Raw genomic sequence first — 19425 nt, forward strand, 5'->3', positions numbered from 1 at the left:
TGAGCCACGCGCCCGGCCGCTTGTAGCTTTAACAAAATGAGGAGCTCTTCCCAAATAAAACTTGTTTTGAAGTTTGAAAATAAATACTGTTGGTGGGATAGATGAATAAATGAATGAATACTGTGTATATACCAGATATTCTTACATATGACCTAGAGGAATGGAACTCTTTGCAAAAGTATATTCCATATTTCAGCTTCAAAATCAATCTTTGAAACATGGTTCTTGCTTACATGGGAAAGGCATATTGTGAGTCAAATACTAGTTTATCTTAGGGATTTTGTCTCCTGGTTAGTTACACAATGAACAGTGTATTTTCAGCCCTGAAATTCAGTACCAAAATGTAATGCCTCCCAGAAATTAAAAGTAAATGATTGAATCCAACACTTCTGTTCATTTTGATGGTATTAGTGCTTGCCCTTTTTTGCAGTCTGGCTTAGAAGCTTATTACTTTACCTGAGCTAGTGGTCTCAGAGTGGGGAAGTATACACTGCAGAGTACACAAGACAGTTTATTTTGGAATATGGCAGGAAAATATTAGCATTTTTTATATTGCTGCTTATGCCATTGTTTAATTTCTATTTTTGTGTATAAGGTACAAACGTACATATTCACGCATATACTGTATACAAAACACATGTAACCCCACACATATACACGTGTGCACTCACATATATACACAGATACACATAAAAAAATGAGGTTCCATGCTGCCTCCTTTCCCCTGCCCATTTTTCTGGGCACATACGATCAGGAAAGTTTGATAACACTGATTTAAACCATCAATGCAAAAACACTTTCAAAGGAATCTTAAAGTATTTTAAAATTCTAAGTTTTATAAAGGATACACCTTAGGCAATACCAGTTTAAAAGAAACACTTTAATGAAATAAACATAGTAGGTTGTAAGGTTGTAATTTGTGTCTAATAATGAATGCATACTTACGGGCACTTTAGATTTTTTTATACCAAAGTAGCTTTCAAAGGACAATTTATGTCATGTTTTCTTAGTGAAGTGGTAATGAATTCCATAAATATCCTTGCTGTACCATGAATCCTATCTGACATTTCCCTCCAAATTGGTTAAAAATCAGTATTATAGGCTGGGCACGGTGGCTCACACCTGTAATCCCAGCACTTTGGGAGGCCAAGGCGGGCAGATCATTTGAGGTCAGGAGTTTGAGACCAGCCAGGCCAACGTGGCAAAACCCCATCTCTACTAAAAATACAAAAAAAAAAAAAGAAAAAATTAGCTGGGCATGGTGGCGTGCACCTGTAATCCCAGCTACTTGGGAAACAGGCAGAAGAATGGCATGAACCTGGGAGGTGGAGGTTGTAGTGAGCTGGATCGCACCACTGCACTCCAGCCTGGGCAACAGAACGAGACTCTGTCTCAAAAAAAAAAAAAAAAAAAAAAAAAAAAAATCAGTATTACAAACATGCTTGTAAAGTAGATGTGTTGCCCACATCGTCCCTGTTGCTGTTATTTGGCACAACACTGACATCTAGAGTCAGTTGTGGCTTATTTGTTCTGAAGTTTCCTCTATTTAACCTTCAGCTTTGGATTTTCTGTATTTTGGCTTTTATGGTCTTACTGTAGCCACTATTCTATTCTCCTTTTGCTGGTAGCATGATGTTCCATACCCTGGCAGGCAAATGTGCGTTACCCCATTGCCCCATTACAACATCAGAGGGAATAACTTTCATTAAGGTGCTTTTCAAAATGAATGTCTCTAACTCAAATTTTGTCACGTTGCTCCCTCTCAGCTTATTTTGATTGTCCCAAGATTTCCACAAACCATAAAGGTGATTCTTCCACTCAAGACTGAGGCATATAGTTTGGCTTCAGATTTTCAGGATGGCAGTCATCACACATCTCATGTTGAATAAAGCAAACTCAGGATACATGTTTAAAATAGAATTTTTTTTTCTTGGCAAATTTGGAAGGTATTTTTCAGTTGTATTTTGTTGGGTTTTGGTATTTTGATAATGACTGTTAGTTATAGTTTCCTTACATTCTGGCATCCTTCTTTGTAGCCAGTTGTCTTTTCTGTTTACCTTTATTTTTTTTAAGACCTGATGATATATGTTCATTAACACTGCCATGGTTCCTGGAGTTGGATTTTGAGTGACTTAATTGAAAATTAAAACGTTTCTATGGTCTTTCATAGTTGGAAAGTCCTCTTCTGTTTTCATAAGTGGTGTTGTCTTTCTCCTGCAATAATAAATAAATTGAAAGCCATGTTTAAGGTTATGTAACCAATGAAGCCACCTGCCAAGGAACATGCAAACCATTGGACCATCTTGGATTCTGGGTCCTCAGTGCCCATACAGTAATCTTAAAGGCCAGGTTACCATTTCCCCATCCGTATTTAGAGTAGGATGTGGGAACTGAAAAATCCTTGTTTTTTTTGTTTTGTTTTGTTTTGTTTGGATGCTATTGTCAACATCCTGGCTGGGAGCTTTACAATTCTCACTTCTAAGACTGCTTTCAGGCCACATACCTTGGCCTTGTCGTTGAAAACATGTCCCAGCCTCAGAAAGAAAAATGATTTATAATTACTCAGCATGGCATCTTAGTCATTAGACCACCTATCATCTTTATGTATTCATATATACACTGGAGGATGAAACGACTACTTAAGACGATATTCTTTCCTTGGCAGAAATCCTTTGTAAAAGTTAGATTTTTAGTGCTTGCTTTGGCAGCACATACACTAAAATTGGAACAATACAGAGAAGATTAGCATGGCCCCTGGGCAAGGGTGACACACAAATTTGTGAAGCATTCCATATTTTTTAAAAAGAAAAAATTAAAGTAAAAGTTGGACTTTAAAAAAGTCACCTTATTTCAATCTGATGCATTTGCCCTCTTGGCTGCTGTTTAAGAGGAAAATATCTTTACTAGTGTATCAGTTCAGCTTATTTTGTGCTCGCTTTGGCAGCACATACACTAAAATTGGAATGATACAGAGACGATTAGCATGGCCCTCACACAAAGATGACGTGTAAATTTGTGAAGCATTCCATAAATTTTAAAAAATAAAATAAAAATAGGCCGGGCGCGGTGGTTCACGCCTGTAATCCCAGCGCTTTGGGAGGCCTAGGTGGGCGGATCATGAGGTCAGAATATTGAGACCATCCTGGCTAACACGGTGAAACCCTGTCTCTACTAAAAAATACAAAAAATTAGCCAGGCGTAGTGGCGGGCGCCTGCAGTCCCAACTACTCACTTGGGAGGCTGAGGCAGGGGAATGGCATGAACCTGGGAGGCAGAGCTTACAGTGAGCAGAGATGGCGCCACTGCACTCCAGCCTGGGAGACAGAGCTAGACTCCGTCTCAAAAAAATAATAATAATAAATAAAATAAATTAACCTTATTTTGTATACATTTTAGCTTATTTGAGCTATTTCATCATGCATCATGGAAACAAAGTATCTGTTCCACTGGAATTAAGATAACATTTCGTTTGTAGAACCTGTATATAAGACTTTAAAGAGATACTTTCGGCCGGGCGCGGTGGCTCACGCCTGTAATCCCAGCACTTTGGGAGGCCTAGGTGGGCAGATCATGAGGTCAGAATATCGAGACCATCCTGGCTAACACGGTGAAACCCTGTCTCTACTAAAAAATACAAAAAATTAGCCAGGCGTAGTGGCGGGCGCCTGCAGTCCCAACTACTCACTTGGGAGGCTGAGGCAGGGGAATGGCATGAACCTGGGAGGCGGAGCTTGTAGTGAGCTAAGATTGCGCCACTGCACTTCAGCCTGGGCGACAGAGTGAGATTCTGTCTCAGAAAGAAAAAAAAAAAAAAAAGGAAAGAAATACTTTTAGGATGTGTTATAGGTATAGATATATTCTTCTTTTCAGTTCAACTCCAGACACTGGAGAAATACTCATTTTTTAGTATCATTAGCTGCATCTTTTCTAATGTAAATTTATTTTCACTTTATAAGTAACAAGTAATTTTTTTCATAATTTGACCCACAGACGTTTGCAGTATCTACTGAATGCCCACCACTGCATGCAGGATACTGTACAGAGTAGCTTTTAATCTATCCTTTTAAAGCATCATTGTCTGTATTGAGAACATTGCTGGTGTCCAATGTGTTTCTGAAAGTTTCCATGTCACTAAGAAGCCAGCCTGGGGCTATTTAATATTGTATCAGATGTCTTTTGTTATGTATTTAAAACAGGTTCTATATAAAAATGCATTTCATGTTAAAGTTCTCTTTCATTGGGAGGTCGAGACGGGCAGATCACAAGGTCAGGAGATCGAGACCATCCTGGCTAACATGGTGAAACCCCGTCTCTACTAAAAAAATACAAAAAAACTAGCCGGGCGAGGTGGCGGGCGCCTGTAGTCCCAGCTACTCAGGAGGCTGAGGCAGGACAATGGCGTAAACCGGGAGGCAGCCACTGCACTCCAGCCTGGGCAACAGAGCAAGACTCCGTCTCAAAAAAAAAAAAAAAAAAAGGAAGTTCTCTTTCAGACTCTTCTGAAGGAAAACATGGTTATTGACAGCTCCTTGGCAGCTTAGTTTTTTCAAACATGCTTTATATCTGTATTTACTTTTTTTTTTTTTTTGACATTTTACACTTACAGATCGCTGGTTTGTTTCCACATGTCTCTTATGGTATAGTTCTTGAGCAATTTCCTGAAAAATACGCCGAACACTCTTCTTCTATAAAGACAAACGAGAAAAAAAAAAAATCTCTCCTTTGGGAATATAAGCGATGATAACTACACATCATCAGAACTTTTCTTGCTTTATTGCCACGGGTCTCAAAACTACTGCCTCCCCAACACATCTGTGCCTACCGTTAACTCTTTTGTATTTGAGAACTTTAAATGGAATTTATGGTTGAGAACTGTCCAATTTAAGTCACAGTTTACCCCTTGAGATTATTTTGTCATTGAGTTTCTCAACAATAGGAAACAGTATCTATGGTTGAAAATTACCTTGATACTCTATTTAAACTTAACATTTAAATATTTAAAACTAAAATATTTCAGTTTTGAAATAGTTACAACCAGCCACAATTTAAAAAATATTTTGCAAGTGTTGGTCTGTACCTGCTGTGAGTCTTCTTTTATTTCTTTGTTTCTTAGAGGTTTGGATTTTGACTGCCAAGAAGAGAAGGAAAGTCTGTGAAACATTTTATGTACTCATAACAATGGTGGCAGATATCACATGCCCTAATAAGATTAAACTAACTTAATATTTAAGTGATATACAATAAGAGTAAATAATTTTTACATCATTTCCGAGATACTTTTATGCCATTAAAAACTAATTGAACAAACTGATGTTGGTTGTAGGATTTATAGTAATCCTAACGTAATGGTATATATCTCCCTTCTTATACGCATAGCCAAAAGGTTTTCTTTCTCAATAACTTTAGCCCTTTTTGAAGATTTTAAGGCGGCTTTTAGTCTCTTCATCAACCCATTTTTGTTCTTAAAGGCTCTTCTTAAAGCTTTCGTAGATAACAGTAATATGTTACCCCCCCACCTGCCCACACCTCACCCCTACAGCAGAAAGATAGCATAGTGGATGGCTCTCTTCTTAATCCCATGTTACTGGGCTTTAAAGAGAAAACACTGCAAATTGTGTCCTCTGGCTAATAATTTCAGTGATGAGAAGGTATGATGCCTTCTTCGAAAGACCTCTTCTGCAGGTGGTGTTTTCTGCAGGTGGTGTTCCCTGCAGATACACAGGAAAATATTAATTAGGGAGCTCTTGCTGAGGCCCGTAACTTGTGGAGAGATGGAAATTATTTTTCTTTTGATAATATTCAAGGATACAGGGACATTGCATGCAAGAAGATTTGACTTACTTTGGAGAGGAGTATGAAGGCCACGCATACACCAGTCACATAGACAGAGAGCAGTGATACAAGAGCTGTCAGGAAGCTCCACAGTTCCTTGCTGAGCAGCTTAATTTCTTAATTACAAAAACAGAAAGAAACACAGTCACTATTAAAGCCTGTTTTTTCAAATACATTAGTATAAAGTATCCTTGACACAGCATGTTAGAGGTGAAACGTGAACTTACTCTGCTTGCCTATTCATAAACTAGACCTCAAAAGGTACTCAAGTATGTGATAGTTAATGCCAGTTCATCAGTTCTTTAAATATGGTAAACCAAAATGTTACTGTTTTTAAAAATTAAAAAAATTCAGCCAACCATTTGTCATATTGCTGAGCATCACTTTTTAGATAAAGGATTATTCAAAGTTAGATAAACATTTCCAGACAGTTTGTTCAAGGGCATCTAAAATCTCTTTTGGTAGAAATGGTTTACCAGCATCATCAAGAGCCTGCCTATGTGGTTAAGATATTTTCACATGTATTTGTTAAGGATGATATTTATAACCTTGGAACTGGTACACATAGCTGAAGGGTCCATCTGTGAAAGAACCTGGGAAGGCCATACATTGAGGAGCGCAGTGCTCACTGCGTGCTCGAAAGACAGGCACTTTTGCCGAATGTGCTCTTCTTTTGTTTATGATAAAATTCTGGAAATAGAGTTATTGAATCCATTTTCACATTCGGAATTTCTCTGTCCTTGCAGAAATTGTCTTGTGCTCTGGGTAGGGGATTAAGTAACATGCCATGTCTCCAATTACCTGACTATTTGGAGTACAAAATACAATTAGGTTTGTACTTAATGTCGGAATAGCCTGTACTTTCCAACTAAATATCCCATAGAAGAGGCTGGGCGTGATTGCTCACGCCTGTAATCCCAGCACTTTGGGAGGCCGAGGCGGGCAGATCACTTGAGGTCAGGAGTTTGAGACCAGCCTGGCCAACGTGGTGAAACCCCATCTCTACAAAAATACAAAATTAGCTGGGCGTGGTGGCACATGCCTGTAATCCCAGCTACTCAGGAGGTTGAGGCAGGAGAATCACTTGAACCTGGAAGGTGGAGGTTGGTTGCAGTGAGCTGAGATCATGCCACTGCAGTCCAACCTGGGCGACAGAGCAAGACTCTTGTCTTAAAAAAAAAAAAAAAATCGGCCGGGCGCAGTGGCTCAAGTCTGTAATCCCAGCACTTTGGGAGGCCGAGGCAGGTGGATCACGAGGTCAACTATTAAAAATGCTCTATGTGCCTTAACTTGTTTATAATGTAGCTGACAGATGAGAATAAACTAAGGTTAAATGACATTTGAATATCAAAAGCCCGTTAGAACCCTAGTAGTTTAAAAGCAGGGATTGTAATACTGGATGATCTCCCTTCCTCAGAGTCCTATTTTGAAATCAAAGGGCTGGTCGATTTTGAGTTCATGTTTTAACAATCTCAGGGCTCATCGTACCAGGGTCCTTCCTAAGGGAAGAGACCCCAACAAGGTGAGGAGTTGCTGCTGTTCTCTTTTTTCTTTCAGAATCATGTAAAGCTTTTTCTCTGAAATTCTCTCTCTTTTTTTTTTTCTTGGAAATTTCTTAATCTCAGTCTACTCAGGGGAATGACTTGGTGAAATTACTGATAGGATTTAGCTATGTTTGATGTCCTTGCTCGGGTGAGGAATTGTCACGGGTTTTATGAAATCTCAGGAAGTGAGAATCATCATTTTCCGTTCACTGATGACCAGGCGGAATGGGAAGGGTCAGGGATCCCTTAGTAGCTTCCCTCCCAATCTGTGATTATCTTCCATGTTGCATAGTTTCTCTGGGTCCAATTTATTGATCTTCTACACTTCTCTAGTGCTTTGTTTTAGGTGGTGCATTACCAGACTAGTTGCTGAGAAAGCTGATAGTTACTCACCACAAGCTTGCCTTTGGACATGGTACTTTACACTAAATCACTGTGATATACAAAAGGGATGAACATGGCTGGTTAGCTGCCACTATGGAGAGAGAATAGAGCACCCAGCAAATCACTGACTTTGTGTTAGTGGATGTTCGAGATAGATTGGAGTAGTTCTTTGGTTTTGTTTTTCTGAGACAGAGTCTTGCTCTGTCGCCCAGGCTGGAGTGCAGTAGTATGATCTCGGCTCACTACAGCCTTCGCCTCCTGGGTTACAAGCGATTCTCCTGCCTCAGCCTCCCCAGTAGCTAGGACTATAGGTGCATGCCACCACACTCAGCTAATTTTTGTATTTTGAGTAGAGATGGGGTTTTACCACGTTGACCAGGCTGGTCTTGAACTCCTGACCTCAAGTGATTTTGCCTGCCTCAGCCTCCCAAAGTGCTGGGATTACAGGTGTGAACCACCACGCCCAGCCAGTTGGAGTAGTTCTTTAGTCCAAACCTCATGGTGACTTGTACTCAGATCACACCCTTCACTGGCTAGGGTATTAACATAGCAAATTTATCTCCTGATTTCTGCATGTGAGTGAGGTAATGGTTTTACAGGCCTGAACAAGATGCAGTGATGCACTGAAATAAAGGCTCGCTGACTGACCTCTTACCACCAGTGTGGTCCCTCCTCCCGTCTGCTTAGCTCTTGCTTCCCGCACACTGGGGAATGCTATTCCACAGATGTAAATTGCACTGTCGTTTGCAGTCACTCTGTTTACAGTGAGGGAAACTTGGTTTTCTATGAAGGCTTCCCTCACTGTGAACTTGTCTGCCTCACTTTTGCACCCATCCAAGCACAGGTTCTCAGGCTGTTGAGCGCCGTAGCGAAACCACAGGCATGTTGGTTGCTCAGAAGGGCATCCGGTTGCGGAGAAGGTACACTTTATGGTGACGGCCTCGTGAGTGTAGTCCACTTCTAGGTACCATGGTTGTGTGACAGAGACAGTACAGGTGCCCACAGCACCTGAGGGAGGAAGCAGATGAGTGGGTTAATGGGCCTGTCACCTCACTGTCTGCGCTCTTATTTTACTTATATTTTTGAGGTAGGAAACCCAGCCATTCTGTTATTTTTCTTACCTTAATCCCAATATAAATAAGACTAAAAACAGACACCAGTGGTCCACACTTGTCCCAACTCCTGCTTTTTGACCTTGACCTGCTGGGTCACATGATGTCTGTTGACTTGAGGCCAGCCCTAGAGAGGCTTCAGGGGAATAGAGCCCTGCACAGAGGTGGCACTGTATTGGAGTCAGAAGTTTGGGATCTGTTTGTGACTCTTGCTCCTTACAAGCTTTCCTTCGATCCAGTCACTTAATCTCCCAGCCCACCTTCTTGTCCACACCCTGGCCTCCCCAGAGTGCTGTGCTCAGTGCGGTAACCTGTGTCCCCAGACAAACGCTGCTGCCGCTGATGGAGCCCATGAACAGCAGCGATGTTTGTGCCTTGTGGGAGTTGAGATCGCCAGGAATTCATGGCCATTCACAATTGTTCCTTTGTGAGCCCCGTGTCCCTTTGGGAAACATGATAAAAGGCAAGATGTACACCTGTGGAAATGCAGCCCTGGCTTAGCCTACCATGCCTTTGATTACTGAGCAGGGACCAGGTGAGCTCGCCAGGCCATGGCTAAGCAGATTTGGTTTCTTCCTGGCGTGTGTGCTGCGTTGTAGGCCCTTGTAGCATTTATCTTATTTAATTAACAGTATTATGATAAAGAGCACAGACCTGAGTTCAGATCCTAGCTCTGCCTGTTCCCAGCATTATAATCTCAGTATCTCAGTTTCCTCATTAGCAAATGAGGATAGTATTGTTGACCTCATGCAGTTCGTGTGACATTCAAGATGATGCCTAGGAAGTGTTTACCTGCCTAAGCTATAGTAAGTATTAAATACAAGGGAGCGATTGCTGCTGCAGCCGCCACTGCTACTATTTCCACAGTGTCAGATGCCTGTTTGAGAGATGGTTGTGGATGTCTATCCACGAGGTGTTCACAGAGCTGGGATGAGTCACCCAGTCCAGTGCACTGTCCACCATGCGGTGCTCTTCCAAGTTATGAGGATTGAGTCCCCCACCTTGGCCGTCATATCCCAGGCACGTGAAGCTGGAAAGCCACTGGAGTGCACAAATGGAAAGACCCACCCTAAACCCTTCTTGCGGCAGAGGAGGCCATAGGTAAAATAGTGTTGGTTGAGACAAATTGGAATTTGTCAAGTTTTTGGTCTGACTGCTGCCTGGTCATATGTTCCCAGATGGTCCTATTTGTGTGAGTTTGTCCTTTGCTACTGTAAATGAAATTGAAAAGTCATCCAAGTGGTCTGATGCTTAATTTTTAGACAGGTGCTTTTTTTCTCTTACCGTTTCTCTTATGGATCCCCATTCATAACAGCAGAGGAATTAAAGTTAGAATCATGGCGTTTGTGATGTGAGTCTCTTCTCACCATGTGTTTTTGTTTTTGTTATTGTTTTTAGACAGAGTCTCTGTCTCCCAGGCTGGAGTGCAGTGGTGCAATCATGGCTCACTGCAACCCTGACCTCCTGCCTTAGCTTCTCAAAAGTAGCTGGGACTACAGGCATGCAGCACTGTGCCCAGCTAATTTTTGTATTTTTTGTAGAGACGGGTCTCGCCTTGTTGCCCAGGCTGGTCTTGAACCTCTAAACTCAAGCGACCCACTTGCCTCGGCCTTCCAAAGTGCTGGGATTACAAGTGTGAGCCACTGCGCCTGGCTCTTTTCTCATCATATTATATTTTAGTATTTGTGCGATGTGAGATGAGCTGGGAGCTCTGTGGTGACCTGATAAATGCAAACCAGACAAGAGAGTGCAGTCATCTGGAGGAGGCCTGCAAGCTTCTCAGAGCCTCATGTCTGCGGGAGGCCCAGCTCAGCTCCATCTCCAGCCAAGGGGATTGGATCCCCTCTCAAGTCTGATAAATACAACCTCATGTCTCCTGCCCAGACTCAAGCACCTTACAAGTATAGTGAAACGTTTTATAGTATATTCTGAGTGGAAATTTAAAATGGAATTGGGTCTGCCAAAACTTAGCAAGGTTAATCACTGTCTCAGTCTCAAGTCATTTTCAGATGTTTTATTTTATTTATAAAATTATTTTAAAAGCGGACGATTCCATTATTTACACATTTTATTTTGAGATAAGATCCCACTGTTGTCGCCCAAACTGGAATGCAGTGGTGTGATCTTGGCTTACTGTAGCCTTTGTCTCCTGGGCTCAAGCAGTCCTCTCACCGCAGCCTCTGGAGTAGCTGAGACTATAGGTGTGCACCACCACGCCTGGATAATTTTTTTATTTTTGGTAGAGACAGGGTTTTGCGATGTTGGCCAGCCTGGTCTTAAACTCCTGGGCTCAAGCAATCCACTCGCCTCAGCCTTCTAAATCAGGTAGTGTTTCTAAAAGGGAAGCTAAAGAGTCAGGCGTGTGTGGCCATTAGTCACCGCTACTCAGGAGGCTGTGATGGGAGGCTGATTGAGCCCAGGAATTTCAGGCTGCAGTGAGCTGTGATGGCACCACTGCACTCCAGCCTGGGCAACATTGTGAGACCCTGTCTCTATAAAAGGAATAGAGGCTGGGCGTGGTGGCTTACGCCTATAATCTTAGCGCTTTGGGATGCTGAGGTGGGCACATCACCTGAGGTCAGGAGTTCGAGACTAGCCTGGCCAACACGGTAAAACCCTGTCTTTACTAAAAATACAAAAAATTAGCCAGGTGTGATGGTGGATGCCTGTAATCCCAGCTACTTGGGAGGCTGAAGCAGAAGAATCGCTTGAATGTGGGAGTCAAGAGGTTGCAGTGAGCCGAGATTGTGCCACTGCACTCCAGCCTGGCTGAAAGAGTGAGACTCTTGTCTCAAAAAAAAAAAAACATTGGGGTGGGGGGCGAGTAGCTGACTTTTAACAGTTTTCTTTAAAAACTAGTAATATAGGATAAAAACAGGTAATTGTAACTTTGGAATTTCATATCTCTACTTATTTCCACCTTCTTCCCAATTAGTCTGAGTGTGGGAGAAAACCAATTGTAATGATTTCCTATGTGAGCGGGGACTTGTGATGAAACTGTGGTTCCCTCCCCCGACCAGTTAGGCAACCTATTAACAAAAAAGAGAAGTTTGGATATGTCACACCACAGCCTGCTTCTGTGAACAGTTTCTTTTAAGAAGCCTCATATTCTAGGAATTGTTTTTTAAAAACAGTATCCAATGAAAAGGTTGAAAATTTATTTCCTCTGTGGAGGGAATAAAAAGATTATTATTATTATTATTTAAAAAAATCATATTGAGGCTGGACATGGTGGCTCATGCTGTAATCCCAACACTATTGGGAGGCCGAGAGCGTGATCGGATCACAGAAGGTCAGGAGATTAGAGACCATCCTGGCTAACATGGTGAAGCCCTGTCTCTACTAAAAAATATAAAAAATCATAGCCGGGCGTGGCAGGGGAGCGCCTGTAGTACCGCTACCTAGGGGAGGCTGAGGGCAGGAGAATGGCAGTGAACCTTGGGAGGGGAGGCTTACAGTGAGCCAAGATTGCACCACTGCACTCCAGCCTGGGCGACAGAGTGAGGCTCCGTCTCAAAACAAACAAACAAAAAAACCATATTGAAAGTAAGTAGAGAACTAATTCTTGACATTTAAACAAAGCTGTGTCTCTATCTAGTAAGTAAGAAGTAAGTAAATGTCTTGCTATGTTGCCCAGGCTGGAGTGTAGTGGCATGATCACAGCTCCCTGTAGCCTCAAACTCCTGGGCTCAAGTGATCCTCCTGCCTCAGCCTCCCAAGTAGGTGGGGCTGCAGGTGCATGCCATCACGCCCAGCTATTTTTTTATTGTGTAGAAATGGGGGTCTCGTTATGTTGTTCATGCTGGTCTTGAACTCCTAGGCTCAAGCAATCCTCCCACCTTGGCCCCCAAACAGGCGTGAACCATCACGCCCAGCCCAAAGCTTTGTTTATGATATTAGATTTCAAATTTGTAACATATCAAAGTAGCAAAGTAGTACAGTCAGCCCCCTGCCATCACATGGCTTCGACCCAATCTTGTTTCTTTTCTCCTCCCACCTACTCCCCCACTCCCATGTTATTTTAGAGCAAATCCCATCCATTTTATCTGCATATCTTTCAGAATATATCTCTAAAAGACAATAATTCTTCTTTAAAATGCTAATTAAAAGTCTATGAAAGTAATATATACTTATTAGCAAAAAACAGATTATTAAAAGTAGAAGCAAAAAGTCACCCATAGTCCTTTTGCCTGAAATAACTCCTATTAACATTTTGATGTATTTCTTCACAGATGAGAAAAAATTAATTTTAAGAACTCTTCCCCCTTCCCTGCCCTATAATCCAAATTGTGTGGGCAAATCTGAGATTATTAGATGCATTGGAAATACTTTCTCTTTTGTAGATAAAAAAACAGGTAGGCAGAATTTTAAAAACAAATATATTATGGGATGGCTATTCTCTATATAAGGAGTCATGGCAGTTTTTTTTCTTAAAGGAAAAGTACTTTTATAGAAATTGTTCTTTGAAAATATTCAGCAAATAATTGTTTATTGCTTTCTATGTGCACATCAAGTTTGTATGATAATTAAATTGTTGATGTACCTACAATTTTAAGAATATTTTCAGCCTTTTGTTTGGTCAGATTGTCTCCAAAGCAGCATAATAGCAAAGAGACTTTTCAAGGTTAATATGAAACTTTTTCTCAGCTATTTTTTTATTATCTATTTCTCAGGGGAAAAAGGAAACTTATCCTCTTAGGCAGTTTCTATTATGTTATACATTTAAAAATTAATCTGAAGGAGCTTAAAATATAAATGCATTAGGTGAAAAATAGCAATTGATTTAAATAAAACGAAGGAGGAGAAGAAAAAGAACCTTACCGACACAAAATAGAATGAGATTGGTTTGCAGATGGCGTGCGATGTTGCTTCTGCTCACAGTTCCCATTTCTGTGTGTGCCGGGGCAGGTTGGGGTGTGTATTTGAAAGGAAAGTTGGCTTTCTTTTTTCAGAAGGGAAGAGCTGAAGAGAGGAACCTCTTATGAAGGAACCATAATCAGGAACTTTTTGAAATTGTGCAAGGATGGTTTGTAACTCAGCTTCACCATTTAACGTTGAGATTTTGGCCTGGAACACATTTAGAAATGTGCATATCATTTTTTTTTCCATGGATTTTACAGTCCTCATAGGTGTTAGATGTTTTTGGGTGAGATTTTGATTTACACGTAGCACATATTCCCAGGAAGAAGTATTGTTTGACAGATAATTCATACTTGGATTTTTCAGAACAGTTCAGTCACTGTCCAGGGTATCTGCTGTGGGTGCCACTCTGGGCCAGTAACTGCTGGGAACAAAGACACAGCAGAAGGAGAAGTGGCTTAGTGTAGAGACAGGAGAAAAGTTAGTAAACAACACATTCTAGTGCAGTGAAGAAATAAATTGTCTATTATTAACTAGTTGTACTCCAGTTTTGAATTCAAAGACACCTTCCTTCCCCACTTTTTTTTGAGACAGGGTCTCTATCATCCAGGCTGGAGTGCAGTGGCAAGATTGTGGTTCATTGCTGTGGGTGCCACTCTGGGCCAGTAATGGCTGGGAACAAAGAAACAGCAGAAGGAGAAGTGGCTTTGTGTAGAGACAAGAGAAAAGTTAGTAAACAACACATTCTAATGCAGTGAAGAAGTAAATTGTCTATTACTAACTTTTTGTACTCCAGTTTTGAATCCAAAGACACCTGCCTTCTCCCCTTTTTTTGAGACAGGGTCTCTATCACCCAGGCTGGAGTGTAGTGGCAAGATTCAGCTCATTGCAGCCTCAGCTTCCTGAGTAGCTGGGACTACAGGTGTGCACCACACCCCTGGCCAATTTTTATTTTTTTGTAGATTCTGTGTTGTCTAGGCTAGTCCTGGCCTCAAGCAATCCCCCTGCCTTCGCCTCCCAAAATGTTAGGATTACGTGTGTGAGCCACTGTGCCTGGCCCAAAGACCTCCTTTTAATGTGTTGAGAAACAAATATGTGGGCCCTCTGTCCTCCGTGTCCTCTCCCCCAGTGCTTAGTACTGATTCAGTAAGTGTCTTCTTTGTAAAGCAGCAGAAACAGACTCAGGCTGACTTAAACAAAAGGAAATTTGTGCAAGCATTTGAAGGTAGCTCCTAGAGTCACTGGGAGGGCTGGTGAATCTTGTGTGGGATCCACAGCCAGGAAGAATGCCTCAAATCACACTGTAAACAGGTCTGAAGAGGATGCTGCTGCCACTGCCAAACACTAGTGCCATCAGCCCTTTCATCAGCATCCCTCAACCACTGCCCCGGCCCCTTGGTCTCACTGCCATTGCTCCACCCCCAGAGAAGGAGAAGCTCACATCCCCACTGCTCTGGGTCACTGGCTCTCCATTCCAGGGTGTGGGCAAGTGTGTCTGGCTCAGGCTGCGTGCCAGTGCCTCAGCTGCACGGCAGGCCAGAAAAGCGGCTCCCAGGCCTTGCCTCTCTCCGACTGTGAGCAGGCAATTCCCCAGACATGGGAAGAGCGTCATCTGCACCACTGAAAATTTTGAAAAATCTCTCCACCATGATATGATGTCTGTGCCCTTGGCATCTGCTCATGATATATTTTCTCATTAACAGAAAGACAAAGTTATTCGCAATCTGGGTTTTTTTTTTTTTTTTTTTTGAGATGGAGTCTCGCTGTGTCACCTAGGCTGCAGTGCAGTGGCATGATCTCCGCTCACTGTAAGCTCCACCTCCCAGGTTCACACCGTTCTTCTGCCTCAGCCTCCCAAGTAGCTGGGACTACAGGTGATGCCGCCACGCCCGGCTTTTTTTTTTTGTATTTTTTTTAGTAGAAACGGGGTTTCACCGTGTTAGCCAGGATGGTCTTGATCTCCTGACCTCGTGATCCACCCGCCTCGGCTTCCCAAAGTGCTGGGATTACAGGCGTGAGCCACCACGCCTAGCCTCCATCTGGTTTTAACATTTCAACAGATGTATGTCGTTTTTGTATCACCATAGTACCTAAAAAGTACTCCCAAAGTTAAATATACTATCATCTCTGTGTGTGTGTCTGTAGTCAGTGTCAGGTTTGTATGTGAATTTGAGGACCTTCCCTAGTTCCCTTGTCCCCCAGGCATCTTCTGCTCATAAGTTGGGAAATGACTGATACAGAGACTTCATCTCTAGTCCAAGAAATGCCGGATGGTGCATCCATCCTACTGTTCCACCTCTTTCTGGTCCTGGAGCTTAATGTTTATAAAATTGTTCTGAAAAGGCAAGGAATGAGTCAGTTTCCCTTGAAAAACTCCACGATGATCTGTTTTTATAAATTAAAATCCTTCATGAACTGTTTTTATTTTCAACCTAATCTCTTTGGGTAATAAGTTGCCTAAGTTTACTACACCAGTGGTATTTTCTTGCATTTGTCTAAAACTGTCTTTCAAATATTACATGTTACTCTCAGTTGCAGTATTCCAGCATTTAATAACCAGTTTTCTAAACCCATTAACCATTACGCCCCCCAGTCAGTCTATTGGCAGATACTACCCAAAACTGTCAGAGAAGATAACAGTGTGGGCCTTGGATCCAGACAAAACTGGGCTTACGTTTCCGTACTGACACTCATTAACCTTGCAATCGTGGGCAAGTTCTTCAGCCCTTCTGAGTCTGTTCTTTACCTCTGTGCCCACCTGTCTCAAAGAGTACCTGGGAAGTATGAAAGAGGTAACTCATGAAGCCCTCAGGCCTGGAACATACCAAGTCCTTGGTGGATATGGCTCCTCCCTGCTTCCCTCTTTAAATCACTTGTTTGTTCAAGAATTTAACTGAATGTTTCTGTTTGTATTAGTAGGTGGCAAGTGGGAGAAACCATCAGAAATTTTGGAAATCAAGGGACAGAACTGGGAAGAACAAGTGAATAGTCTGCCTGAAGTTTTCAGAAAAGCCGGTTTTGTTATCGAAGCTTTCACCAGACTTCCATACCTGTGTGAAGGCGACATGTATAATGACTACTACGTTCTGGATGACGCTGTCTTTGTTCTCAAACCAGTATAAACACGTGGAGGTCAAAGTCTTCAGAGTCCACATCCTCCGGGATGTGCCCTTGGAAGAGGGTCTGTGTTCACAATTATGTGAAGGGAGGACCCTTGGGGACTGCCATTCTAAATATCATGTAGGAATTTAAAAAGCCAAAATACTAATTATTTCTTTGTAGTGTGTAAAGGAATGTTTTAAAAGACAAAACCCAACTCTTTGTGAATTTTATCAACTCTTTACTCAGAGCCACTCTGCAATGCAGGTCACACTCCAATTATGATGGAAGATATTTTTTATACTTAATTACAGTAGGGACTCATTCCCAGACAAAGCAATAGTCACGACTTCATGGAACCAATCAATGGATTGTTTTTTGAAGACTGGCAATAAAGCTGTCCATTCAATTCCAAATACTGGTTTTAAGGTATAGCCGCTGATACTCTTTCATGTTTAGAAATTCTTTCTGTTATTATTCAAGAAAATGTTTTTAATCATGCTAATAAACTTTTTTGGAGATGACTTTGGCATCATGTTTGAATTAATATAAAGCTCCCCTAGCATTTTTTATTGGTTTGGCTTCAGGAGTACCCAAATAGTAGCATTATGTGAATGACGCAGATAATTTGAATAGCAGGGAAGGAAGGCTTCAGACTGGGGGGAAGGGGAGATGATTGTAAATTGCAGTGAACACTGAGGCAGTAAAAAAACAAAAACAAAACAAAACAAAACCCAGCCTCATTCAGATATAGAACTTCAGGGACCACCTCCACTCCCCAGTTAATGCTGCTGTGAAAATGCAAAATAACCTGGTTCTGACTTTTCATTGCTCATGTCCCACACCCTGAACTTTTGTTTTTTTCTGGACAATCTCAGGTTCTCAGAATTGAAACATTCAGTTTTGTCTACTGACAAAATGCAACTAAAAATGTTTTAATTCAACTTCTTACTCTACACTTGTATACCTCTCTCCCAGAGCTTGGCTCTTTCCTGAAATCCTTAAAGGAGTTTATTATTTGCCAAGAATATGGTTTGATGAAGACCGTGTCAGACTCATGCATTCTGGAATCCGTGAGTGCCTCCAACCATAAACCCAGAAATGCTGCAATAAGGAACCCATTAGCAAGATCAATAACCATCGTGGATATTCCAAAGAGCAGAGCACTTAACCCAGAATCTGAAATCTCAGTAATAACAGAAATGTCGATATGAGATTGTGGTTATTAACAATATGTTATTCTCATAAGTTGATTTCTTTTTTCATCTAGGTGTTTCATTAAGTATTCTCATTTATATACTCATAGAAGTCATCAAATCAACAGTCACTCCAACACCTGGGTGTAAAGGTGAATTAAAACCTGAACATTTACTTTATTATTCATTAAGAACTGCATTCCCACATCCTCACACCAATATCTTCCACTGTTACTGTGCAGTCATACTAAGAGTTGGGTTATGTGATTTATGCAAAATTGTTATTGGTGTGTTCTAATGATTTTTTTCCAGAAATTCAAATAAGTGAAGTACAAATACTTAGCACTATAGATTGTAAAAATAGAAAGAGGAAATGAGAAAACTTAATGTCGTTCTTGTACAGCTGAGTTTTGCTTCTTTATAAACTGTCTGTCAAAATCAGGGGTTGCTGTTAGACTGTCAAGCAGAAGCGATGGATGTTCAAAGAGGCGGGTTGCCCCAAAGTGTTTTCTAACTTTCAAGGTGAGAATTTTATGTTCTAATAAGAAAAATACAACTCATTCTTAACCACCCCCCAAAACAGAGAAAACACATACATTTATGCATTTTAAAGATAAAAGTAGTTTCTCAAAAAAAAAAATCAGTAGTTTCTCTGAAAACCAGCTTATTAAAAGTGCTGTTTTACGGTGAAAATTGAAACCAAATCCACTCACATTTCCTATCGGGTCTTGAAATTCTTGGTGGTGTGTCACCATTCCACTAGATGGCAGTGTTGCTTACTGAGTGTCAATGGCTTTTTTCCCCCTAAATGGAATCATGTTTTTCTCCCCACAAAGTACAATAAAGCTGCCTTGTCTGCACCATTCCTCGTGTAAGTGCTTCATATCAAGTTAAGACTCTCCGAGAGAAATTAAGAAGAGCTTTATTTGTGGTCAAAGCAAGCTAACCAATTGACCTTAAAGGTTGAAATGCAAGCTACACCTGTGATTCCTAGCGCCCTGCACCTGCATTTTAAGCTCCTAAAGTGCTCAGACCACTGATCTCAGAGAGGAAAGGAGGTACAATGCCCTTAGTCATTTATCGCTTGTACAGAGTAGTTAAAAGCAATACTGTGTTTTCTGCCATCCAGTGTGACCTGTCGTCAGTTTTTACATGGTTGGCTTCTAACAGAGAAAAAGTCGGGTTGGAAAATAAAATGTAGATGTTTCAAGTCTTCCTGAGCAAAGCTTTGTTTTCCCTTGGTTCTGAGTATAGTATTAATAGGCTATACTGAGTATGTTAATTATAGTATTAATGAAGCAAGATGTTTTCATTAATTGCTTCCCACTATTTGGTTACTGATAGAGGTGTTCCATGATCCTTTTTCTCTAGCAATGACAGTATGGTATCATGGGCTGC

General features: G+C 41.3%; 2 protein-coding genes across 7 annotated transcripts in view; one reads left to right on the forward strand and one right to left on the reverse strand.

The window, feature by feature from the left end:
• METTL9 (methyltransferase 9, His-X-His N1(pi)-histidine) overlaps positions 1-18887 on the forward strand; it is a 53664-nt gene extending 34777 nt beyond the window's left edge. For 3 of the 5 annotated variants that reach the window (XM_017850489.1, XM_017850474.1, XM_017850464.1), the window contains one exon: positions 16649-18887. In XM_017850489.1, coding sequence (XP_017705978.1) covers positions 16649-16854 — 206 coding nt within the window. In that variant the 3' untranslated portion in view covers positions 16855-18887. The remainder of the gene's footprint in view (positions 1-16648) is intronic. The other 2 variants (XM_017850499.1, XM_017850481.1) reach the window with 1 other exon arrangement.
• IGSF6 (immunoglobulin superfamily member 6) lies at positions 1905-14613 on the reverse strand. 2 transcript variants are annotated; one of them, XM_017850507.1, is made up of 6 exons: positions 13694-14613; positions 8409-8768; positions 5842-5948; positions 5078-5128; positions 4605-4685; positions 1905-2214 (listed from the first exon to the last, which is right to left on the reverse strand). In XM_017850507.1, the coding sequence occupies exons 1-6, from the start codon at positions 13758-13760 to the stop codon at positions 2155-2157; spliced, it is 726 nt and encodes a 241-aa protein (XP_017705996.1). In that variant the 5' UTR covers positions 13761-14613; the 3' UTR covers positions 1905-2154. The 2 variants fall into 2 exon arrangements, 1 of the variants encoding a protein (XP_017705996.1); XR_001881192.1 differs by lacking the exons at positions 1905-2214; positions 4605-4685 and adding an exon at positions 5532-5708 and having other exon boundaries at positions 5113-5128.
• Positions 18888-19425: the final 538 nt, after the last annotated feature.

The sequence above is a fragment of the Rhinopithecus bieti genome, unplaced genomic scaffold (genome assembly GCF_001698545.2).
Source record: "Rhinopithecus bieti isolate Rb0 unplaced genomic scaffold, ASM169854v2 scaffold_1918, whole genome shotgun sequence".
In the NCBI taxonomy this organism is placed as follows: domain Eukaryota; kingdom Metazoa; phylum Chordata; class Mammalia; order Primates; family Cercopithecidae; genus Rhinopithecus; species Rhinopithecus bieti.

What these genes read in the sequence shown, in the direction of transcription:
- IGSF6 (XM_017850507.1), bottom strand. Translation starts at nt 13,760, where the DNA reads ATGGGAACTGTGAGCAGAAGCAACATCGCACGCCATCTGCAAACCAAT. An exon ending in GACCACACTGGTGGTAAGAG is followed by an intron (nt 5,949 to 8,408) that starts GTCAGTCAGCGA and finishes TTTGTAATTAAG; the next exon opens with AAATTAAGCTGCTCAGCAAG. An exon ending in CCTTCATACTCCTCTCCAAA is followed by an intron (nt 5,129 to 5,841) that starts GTAAGTCAAATC and finishes TCTTCTTGGCAG; the next exon opens with TCAAAATCCAAACCTCTAAG.